The 10,684-nt window shown below is 41.1% G+C and overlaps 2 protein-coding genes across 2 annotated transcripts; both read right to left on the bottom strand.

Moving 5' to 3' along the window:
• Positions 1–1,093: 1,093 nt before the first annotated feature.
• Positions 1,094–2,841, bottom strand: LOC128304088 (phospholipase B1, membrane-associated-like). The gene is made up of 5 exons (XM_053041220.1): positions 2,723–2,841; positions 2,473–2,662; positions 2,070–2,398; positions 1,718–1,992; positions 1,094–1,612 (listed from the first exon to the last, which is right to left on the bottom strand). The coding sequence occupies exons 2-5, from the start codon at positions 2,659–2,661 to the stop codon at positions 1,158–1,160; spliced, it is 1,248 nt and encodes a 415-aa protein (XP_052897180.1). The 5' UTR covers position 2,662; positions 2,723–2,841; the 3' UTR covers positions 1,094–1,157.
• A 459-nt stretch (positions 2,842–3,300) lies between these two features.
• On the bottom strand, positions 3,301–9,551 carry LOC128302871 (phospholipase B1, membrane-associated-like). Its single transcript, XM_053039717.1, has 5 exons — positions 9,496–9,551; positions 4,990–5,281; positions 4,548–4,876; positions 4,200–4,474; positions 3,301–4,132 (listed from the first exon to the last, which is right to left on the bottom strand). The coding sequence occupies exons 1-5, from the start codon at positions 9,549–9,551 to the stop codon at positions 3,690–3,692; spliced, it is 1,395 nt and encodes a 464-aa protein (XP_052895677.1). The 3' UTR covers positions 3,301–3,689.
• Between the last annotated feature and the right edge of the window lie 1,133 nt (positions 9,552–10,684).

Raw genomic sequence — 10,684 nt, 5'->3', positions numbered from 1 at the left:
CGGATACTACACGTTCGGGTGCTGTACAAAGGGATGGCGATATGCCAGCTACTCCACGTACGGGCACAGTTCCACCAGCTGTCGTTACTACAAACCCGGCCACATTTCAAAGGCAAATTACGTTGGATCCAAATTCAAACTTAGAAATTGCATTAGTATGTCGGCGTGCCGATAGAATGCGCATTCCACACGCACCCACAGAACCACTGCCGTTAATACCTCCGGTTCCACACGACGAGCCATCCAGTAATGCCGAGGGGCGTGAACCTGCAGGACCAGAGAATCAGGCACCACCGAGAAACGAAGATCCTTTGGTCGTTCATGGTTGTGACGATGTCCAGCCGGAACAAGGTAAGTAAATTATACTTTAGAAAAAGTACTGCTAGGGATTCTTTTTGCCATAATCTTTTCTTTTGCACTGCCACTCAGGTTTACATGCTTGAGGTCGATTTGGGGATTGCAGGATCATTTTTAATTTATTGTCTTTCCTTTAGCCTTAGCTTAGTTCAACTCTTGTTCTGGCTAATGTCGATGATTCATCGAAATCTTGATTGGCTGATATAAGCAATCCAGTAAAAATAGCAATCGCAGAAGGTTCCAGCTGCGCGACCCACGCACAAACCTTCGTTATTTATGGACTTTATGACTTTATGGGAGAATTGGGAGCACTTGCGTCGAGTTGCTGTGAAGGGTTCGCTCCGCAAGTGGTCCTTCTGTTTACGATCGCACGACCGGATCGAATCTCTGCGCATATCATCGTAAAATAACGCAACTGCTTATGAGTGGTTTTGTTTTCCGGCGCGTCTGTGTCGCCCGTTTTTCTTTGTTAGAAATTCTTCACATGCCTTCTTCCAGTGTGTGATGTGTGGCTGGGTCGGGTCGGCCCGAGCACAAAATTTGCTGATCGCATAGAAAATGTGCTCCACAGCTCTGTGCGTCTGTGTAGTACGTGCGTTTTTCTACATTTAGGGTTCTCCGGATAGTTCCCCTATTCAAGGCTGAAGTATGTTTTTCCTGTTCAACTTTATTTTCTACTTAGAAGAAGCACAGCATAACACAACAATAACAAATAATTCTTCTATGCTAGAGTGTTGTCCCAATTACTGTGGAACGAACGCTCTTCATGGTTTGTAACAGTTTGAAATATTTGTCTACTTTCAGAATCGATCTAAACTGTTCTTACTCGTCGCAAGAAACGGTCTTCCCTTCATCGGACAGTTGAAACGTTCAAACTCCCTTCGCACCAGCTCCGACTTGTTGCCCACGAGGTCGATCAGGTTGTTCCAGTAGCTGTTCGCCGCGATCGCGTGTCCCCGCTGGCTGAAATGGAAACAATCGACCGAAGCGATGCCTGCATCCGTATCACCGTTCTGGAGCGTCGGTAGCGTCAGATGTTCCGGAAATGGTTGGTAGTTAACGACGAAATCGGAATCAGTGGAGAATTCGTCCCGCTCGGCGACGGTCTGCTGTACCCGGTTCCACTGCTTCATGATACGTTCCAGCCGCGGTTGAAAGGATTCAAACTGTGCTCCAAACACGCAGGAACACTCGAACGAATGGGTGGTAACGCACGAGGCTGGTTTCGGGATGAACGTTCTCAAGATGCTAACATCTGCATGCAGTTGAAGGGAAGAAGAACGAAAACGGAAAGAGAAGAGGGCGATTCTTTTCAATATTATTTCTTTTCTCACATATATGCAATGAGTCGTATGCTTACTGATTGTAGCCACAATATTAACCATAGTTCTAGGCAGATACTTGCGAAGTAGTCTTAAGGTTTCCAGCAGATTTTGCTCATGCTGGTAGAGTGCTTTCTCGGGTTTAGGCAGGTAGCAGATGCGGCTACAGAAGTCGTTATGTCCGATGAGAATAGTTATCAGCTTCCAATGATTTTTGATATCCACCGTTCGATCCGATTGCATACGCTTGATTAGATTTCTCGCTTGATGTGGCAGATCCTGACTCATGCCGCCTATTTCGGCTACATCAAACCTGAAGCCCAAAATGAAGGTTAAAGAATAGTATAGGAGGGTCTATTTTGCAAGCGGGAAAGCAATGCCATCAATTACCTCGACTCCCTGTCGATGGATAGACTGTCGGCCACGACATACCCATTCAGGTTCGGATTGAACACCTTCAGTATGTTCGGTAGGGTTAGATATTGACGCCAGGTACCCTGTCCTCCGATGGACCACGACAGGCCACGATTCTCGACGATCAGCTCAAGAATTCCGGTTGCCAGCACTCCCGTACCGGCGGTTAGTGAATCACCGAGTGCCGCAATCACGTCGATATCGCCAGGACGCAGTTCGTGAACCGAGGTGGGAACTTTGGAACTACGCATACCTTCCGTAGGACAGGGAAACGCTTGCTCAGATGGTACGGGAGATTGTATTTTCTAGACCAGAAATAGGAAAGCGAATAGGATTACGAGGGAAATTCAAACAAGGCAATTGACCGACATTGACATACCCCTTGTGAGCGTGCCTCATTTAATCGGTCCGCATTTGGACCGACATTGTCGAACAGAAAGTTGTGTATCTTCCGATAAAGCGTTATAAATGGAGGTTCATCGAGAAAGGACACTTCCTCCTGAGCGATCGTAGCGTCATTGGTGTTCAATAATAGCAATAGCGACAGGAACAATGGTAAAACATCCATGCTGCGTTGGAAAAATGCGTTTAACATTGATTATATGTTTATATTACTTACAATTACTTACATTAATTACTTGCTCAATTGTGCAACCGATTTCGAAGGCCACGAAGCTCATCTACGAAGACCGTAAAGGCTTACAGACAGAGACGGTTCAATCACGTTCTCGCGTTGCTTTCGTTGGAGCGTTGTATTCTGTTTTGAAATCGGTTGTAAAATGAACCCGAGCTTTTATAGCATCTCTATGTGTCTCTCGCCCGTGCCACGGGGATCAAGGACGACAGATAAATAATCTTCATAATGTGCTTTAATGTTTTATCAACACATTACTTGATTGTCGCAAGCCAAACGCGATTGATTTTAACTACATACTAACCCGCACCATGCGGAGCAAACACGATTTATATGAAGAAGCACAATCTTATTGTGCCAAACTTATTTTACTAACACACAAAGCATTATTCATATCGCAAATAAAAAGCGATTTTTTACACTAATGTGCAAACATATCTGTCAATGGGTATGATTAAAAAAAAATATACGCCTCGCAATTACTAACCAATAAAGCTTTCTGCTTGTATGAAACAAATTATGATGTTTTGTGTTTTATTTTACAATCGCGCATAGAATTTCTTCCGAAAGTCGACATTAGTGGATAGCATTTTCGGATGTTTAGCAGCTTAGAAATACTTGGGATAACACCCCACCATTGTTGAATTAAGTGTAAAAATCTTATTGTTAAATGAGAAGTTCCTGCGGGTGGTAATACAATGAATACGTATGATGAAGGATACCGCATGAATTATAGCAAATGCGTGTACGGGGTTAATGGTGGCAGTGTCCAGTCTCCGTTACGCATATCGTATGACCCTACAGCGAGTAGTGAGATGAACCTTAAAACGATTGATGTATGGATAGCCTTACGCTCCTGTCTAATCCACCCGTTCCGACCATGTGTGCGTGTGTTTATAGATTTAATATCACATTTAGATAAAGTGCGCTTTCCTACAGGTGCGGTGCAGTACCCGATGTCCTTAGCTATTGCCGGGTGTACGCAGAAATGGTACGTCCGCGCTAGGACACTTGAACAGCGTGAATTCTCTCTCCCAGTTCATGGATTTACCCCCAACCGGTTCAAGCATATTATTCCACAGTGCGTTCGAGGCCAAGGCGTACCCTTTCTGGCTGAGATGAAAGCAGTCCAGCGACATGTACGTGAAGTCCGTATCACCGTTCGGTGTCGCCGGGAAGGTAAGGTTCATGGTGAACGGTTGATAAACGACGGCAAAATCGGGCCGGGTGCGGAACTCTTCCCGCGCGACAATTTCCATCTGCAGCATGTTCCAGTCCTCGATCAGCTTCACGTACCGTTGGCGCTGCTTGCGGAACCGTGTGGCCAACAGACACGGACACTCGACGACGTGCATGGAAACACATTCTTGCGGTTTGTTCTTGAACCGCGCCAGTATATCAACCTCTGGAAGGTGGTGAGAATGGGCTTTAGTGATACTGCTGCGCTGGAAGCACCGGGTGTCGCTACTTACTCGGACTCGCGGCCAGATTGACGAAGGTGCGGGGCAGATAATCCCGGAAGGTGCGCAGTGCGCTGAGGATGTTTTTTTCGTGGTACTGCAGTATCTTTTCCGGCGTGGCCATGTAGCAAATTTCGGCACAGAAATCATTACCACCGATCATGAGCGTGATCATCTTCCAGTGGTTCGCGATGTCCACGTTCCGATCGGATAGCATTCGTTTGACGAGATTCCGTGCCTGGTAGGGAATGTCCTGCGACATGGCACCACCTTCGGCTGCGTTGAACCTTGAAGGAGAAGAATTGTGCATATTAGTGCAACTAATTGCTAATGCTTGATATGTTTACTTTCATATCTTACAGCGAAGACTTCCGCGACGATAGACCATCCTTCGTTGGGTACCCGTACAGCTTCGGATTAAACTCCTTCAGTATGTTCGGCAGCGTGAGGAACTGTCGCCAAGTTCCCTGCCCACCAATACTCCACGACAGACCCTTGTTCTCGATCAACACCTCCAGAATGTTGGTAGCCATCGCACCGTTACCCGCCGTCAGCGAGTCACCAATCGCTCCAACGACATCGATATCGCCGGGCCGCAATCTGTCGACGGAAGTCGGTACAGTCGCACTCCGCATGCCGGTCGTGTTGCAGAAGAATGGTTCGTCTGGGCCGAACTGTTTTTGGATTTTCTGCAACGCAGCCAATAGCAGAGAGGGAAACGAAAATGTTAAATAGTGAATCAATCAGGATTAAACTGAAAGGAGAATAGCACAACTAACACGCAATACGCGGCGTTACTTACCCCCTTTTTGAGATTAACCAGGAACTTGTTCTTATTGTTGCCCGTTTGGCCGATAAAGTTGAACATGATCTCGCGCAGCCCACGGTATTTGCTCGACAGCAGGGGTGAATCGAGCGGCGTTATGAGTGCCTGCCCATCGGCGGGCCCGATCGTGGTCGAGAACGCTAGCAGCGTGAGTGTTGCAGCCGTACCGCAGAGTGAAAGCGTGAGTGTCCTTGCCGGTGCCATGGCGGTTGCGGTGCGATTAGGTGCGGGGGCGAAGGGTGTGCTTGGAATGTTTTTTGGAGCAGTGCTAAATTTTCCGTTGTAAAATGGGAACCAAGCGAAATGGAGGTGTGAAGTGAGCGATTAAAGATGTCCAAAATCAGACCAAAACAATCTTATTTCTAATGCGTTTCCCGTTTGATCGTTGCTCTCAAATGATAAGCGTGATATAAATCATTGGAATCGTTTGATGTACTGTTCAAACTCTGTTCCGGTAGGTGAGCGCCACCGCTGTCAATCATAATTGGCGGTCGCGAGCGGACCGCGTCTAGCGATGAACTGTAAATTTGATCTCGCATAAATTATCATAATAAGCCGTTGGTTTTGAATGCGCCAGACGGCGCGGTGTGTGCCGGACACCGAGGTACCCGAAAGCCTGAAAGCGAAACTACTGACAAGTTGATTTTTAACCTTGAAATGGCACTGCATCACCCGAAAAGCCAAACAAGATCACGATAAACTGGTAGAACGGTAAACGAATATCGGTCATAACTGGTGGACGAACCAGCTGTTGTGGAATGATCATAAAACGACTAGCGGTACCAGAATGGGCTGGGTTAGTTACCAGTTCTTTGTTCTTAATTTAAATGATTGTTTTAAACAATCTAAAATATTTTTTATTAAGGATATCTTTATTCTCTCTCGTTTGTTTACTGGGTACATTTGAAAAAAAAACTTTAATTCTGATCATATTCGAACCATTTTATCAAGTATATTTATAAAAGTTTCGAATAGTTTCTTCTATTCAAAAAAGGGGAATTCAAGGGGAAATGTCAGCCTGATATCTTTCGGCACGGTTGAAACATATATTTTAACTGCCCAAAAAGTAGGCTTTGAATGAACTTCAACAATCAATGGTTTTACGCATCGAGAGAAACTATTTTAAAACTTTACTACATTATATGATCTATGTTTATGTTTTCAACTTTAACTTCAACTTTGAAATATGATCTACAAAAAGTTGTCAGTAGTTTTGAACTTAATGGAGAGGACAGGTATTGTTTAATTAGTTTATTGATCAATGCACCGCAGATCCCTCACGACAGTACATTAGACATACATGAAATTTCAGAAAACAGTAATTTCAATAATCTAGTCCTAGAAGATAATGTAGTATGAATTTAGGCGAAGTTAAGAAAATTCCGTCGAAGTGTATGGCCTTTATTTTAGATCTATGATTTTTGCTCCTGCTTATTTTCGGGCAGAGTTTCCCCTTACACGGATATAAATTCTGATGCTGTCTGTTAATCCTTAACCGCTATTTATACCAAAATCCTACCTATCTAGTCCTAGCTAACATTATGTATTCCTAATTTTCTTATGCTAACTATTCTAAAGGCTATCCCTATCTTTATGTAACCTATCCTATTCTATCTTATTTCGTTATACAACTACCAATCACGCTCTTCTCTATTAAATACTAACAGACTAACAAATACAAACGAACCTATGTCTAACTATAATTATTTTACTATAATCTAACGTACGTACTATAATAAACGTAGTAAACCATAATCTAATATTCATCTACACCTCCCCCCTTTTTAAAAATGAAAATCGTATAGCGTAGATTTTCATCGTATCACCAATCTATTTTTGTGTACAGTACTTTCCTTTTTACTATGATTATTAATAATCGTACAATTTGGTTGTTCGACTTTAATTACCGTGTATGGGCCTAAATAGATTGGATCTAGTTTCTTTCTATTTTCATTTCTTAAATATACTGCATCTCCTGGCCTAATCGTAATAGGATTTATGTTACAGTTTGTTTCTACCTGTCTTTTTTTCTTTTGCTCAATTAATTTTCTTCGTGCCACTTCATTAGACTTTTGTAATTTAAACCTCAATTCATTATAATATTGTTCATGATTGTATAATGGCTCTACTTTGCTTGTCACTATATCTTGCGGAAGATTTGATTTTCTTCCGAACAACAGTTCAAATGGAGTGTATCCAGTGTCTGTGTGTGGTGTGGTGTTGTATGTAAACTCATAGAACTTCACCCAATCATCCCAATCATCCCCATGCTCGTTGGTAAATGCTCTCAAATACTCATTTAAGGTTCTATGGTTGCGCTCTAAAGCGCCTATAGTTTGAGGGTGGTAAGCAGTCGCAAATGTTTGCTTGATTTTAAGTATTTCCGCCATTTTTTTTAACACTTCGTTGTTATATTCTAGCCCTTGATCCGACCGAATTTCATTAAATTTTCCGTATGTCAATATAAGATTTTCTACAAGCGTTTTTGCTATTGTGTTAGCCTCTTTATTTTGTGTTGGGATCAATACTATGTATTTTGTAAGGTCGCATTGTATAGTAACCGCGTATCTGTTATTTCTGGGTGTTTTTGGTAATGGACCCACCGTGTCTACTGAAACTATTTCGAATGGACTCGCGGGCGTCGTTGTTATTATGGTCGTTTCTTTTGTGTGCCTAGTGACTTTATTTATTTTGCATAATTCGCAATTTTTCACGAAATTCTGAATTTCTTCTTTCATGTTCTTCCACTTGTAATTTTCTCTTATCTTTAAATAAAGACGATATTGGCCAACATGTCCTCCCGAAGGTAACGTGTGGTAATTGGTCAATATTTCTTCTATTTCATTTTTTCTCGTGACCCACTTTGGTGGTTTGAATGCAATGATCTCGCAACCGGAAATGGCTCTGTTTGCGATTTCCTTAATGGTTTGAAACGAGTATTGCTTAAATAGTTCGTCCTCCATAGAGATAGCTAGTTTATTTCTGTTAAACTTTTTCGCAGAACCACATAATTTTAGAAGAGCAGACTCGAGCGCCTGACTTCCATCTTGTTGTACTCTGATCATTTCACTGTCTAACTCCTTATTACATTTGCTATTAACAAGTGAAATTTTGATGAATCCTTGGCTTATTTTCGATTGAATTTTTAGCAACTTATTTACCTCTGATGAATGTTCTGTGTTCCAAAACGATGGTGTGGTTATTTTTTCTCTGCTATCCTTCTGGCTTGTTGGCGCTATTTCCTCTTTATTAGATCTTGCCATTGACCTAGTTTTTACTACTAACGCTTGATTGCTGATAGTTTCATTAGTATGTTCTGACAATGATTTCAGACTATCTGAATTGATTATGATTCTTGATAAGGCGTCAGCACCGACATTGGTTTTACCAGCTACGAATTCTACTTCAAACTCAAACTCTTCCAGGTCCAATCTCATTCGTGTTAGTTTGGAGGTTGGGTTTTTCATGTTAAACAGGAATACCAAAGGTCTATGGTCAGTACGAATCTTAAATTTTCGACCGTAGACATAAGGTTTGAAGTAATTGATAGCCCAATGAATAGCTGTCAACTCTTTTTCTATGGTTGGCTTATTTTTCTCTCCCTTAGTAAAGCTTTTAGAGGCAAAAGCAATGGGATGGTCATTTCCGTTGGTTATTTGTGAAAGTATGGCTCCGCATGCTGTGTCTGATGCATCGGTAGTGATTATGAACTCCTTTGAAAAATCAGGGTATTTTAGGATTATAGGTGACAAAAGTTTCTTGCGTAAAGTGTCAAAAGCGTTTTCGCATTCTTGTGACCAACAGAAGGTTTTTCCTTTTTTCAACAAATTGTTTAAAGGATTCGAGATTTGCGCAAAGTTAGGAATGAATTTGCGGTAATAATTGCAAAATGCAACGAACCTTCTAACTTCGTCGGCGTTACGCGGTTTGGGATAGTTCTTTATTGCTTCGAATTTAGATTCGTCTGGGTATATTCCTTTGTCTGTGATTTTGTGACCCAAGTAAGTGACTTCAGTTTGGAAAAATTTACATTTTTGAGGGTTTAATTTGAGATTGTAATGACGTAGTCTATCAAAAACCCGTTTTAAATTATCGAGATGGTGCCTTTCAGTACATCCTGTTATAATGATATCGTCTATATAAACGAAAGCACTCTCTGGGGTTAATCCTGCCATTGCTATTGTAATCATACGTTGGAAACTATTGGGACTCACATTTAGTCCGAATGGTAATCTTTTAAATTGATAGTGCCCTGAAGCGGTTGAAAACGCAGTATATTTTCTAGATTTTGTATCCAGGGGAATTTGATGGAAACCCGACATGAGGTCCAGTGTTGTGAAATATTTTGCTCTACCAAGTTGGTCTAGTATTTCATCGATTCTGGGCAAAGGAAATTTATCTGCCATTATTTTCTTATTTAGCTGGCGGTAGTCTACTACTAGCCTCCATTTCTTTTCCGTGCTTGATTTTTTTGGTACTAACAGTATTGGAGAATTATAGGATGAAACAGATTGTTCGATAATATCATCCTTTAACATTTTGTCAACCTGTTGTTTAATTTCATCTGCTTGAGCATGAATTTGTTTATAATTCGGAATGTAGCATGGAATGTTATCTTTTAACTGTAGTGACTGCCTATAAAAATTATTTGTGGTGATTTTATCCTCGTTTATGCAAAATATATCTGTATATTGCGATAAAAGTTTCTCTAAATCGTTCTCAATATATGCTGGCACGTTTTTTGTTTCTATTGTATTAATTATTGTTTTAACCCTAGAAGTATCAACGCCTTTGGGGTAGGTTTGCTTGCTTACATTGTAATTTTTTACTAAATCTATTTGAGGTTTAAATGATCTATTACTTACAAATACGTTCTTATCTGTTGTGTTGATAAACTTAACGTATTGAGTTTCTTTAGATATAATTGAATTTCCGCAAAATATTCCTGGCCTGAATTCTTCCGCAAGAACGATAGAGTCTTCTATTATATTAGGTAGATTCACTTTCCGTATAACTTCGCTTCGTATTGGTAGCATAAAACCATCATTTGTGTAATCTTCTATTGGATGGGAGATAGTTAAACCGTTATGGTTGAAATTTAATAACCAGTGCTCGTAATCGATCACACATCTAAATTGGGCAAAAAAATCTCTACCTAATATGCCATCTGCGCCAATATCTAATTCTTTTGGTATCAGATGAAATTGGTGATTGACGGAAGTGTCACCGAAGCTTATAGTTGTATTTGTAGTAGCCAAAGTGTCTATTGAGTGAGTCGTGATACCGGTTAAGTTAATTTTGTTCTGTGCGAATATTTGATGGTTTTGCCTAATCTTATTTATTTTAAACAAAGAAACATCTGCTCCCGTGTCTATTATGAGGTGGCTGTAATCGTCTGTTGACATTTTAACTCTGACTTTTATAATATTATTAGCATTCAAGTTTATAGCTAGGATTGGCCATCGGTATGCTGCGGGTTTTCTTCTAAAAAATTTTCCTGTTCGATGGCGTGTGTCGTGTATACCCTGTTATTGCTTCTGTTCGTGTTTCTAAAAAATCGTCTGTTAGTGTTATTGGAGTAATTATTGTGCTGAAACCTAGTGTTTGTTTGCCTGTTTGGGATAAAATTTCCTCTTTGTTGTGGTCTGTTGAACATATTTCGGGTGTATTG

Source organism: Anopheles moucheti, chromosome 3 (genome assembly GCF_943734755.1).
Source record: "Anopheles moucheti chromosome 3, idAnoMoucSN_F20_07, whole genome shotgun sequence".
NCBI classification, from domain to species: Eukaryota; Metazoa; Arthropoda; class Insecta; order Diptera; family Culicidae; genus Anopheles; species Anopheles moucheti.
Note: the sequence above shows the minus strand (reverse complement) of the source record. Positions and strands in the feature narration are given on the sequence as shown.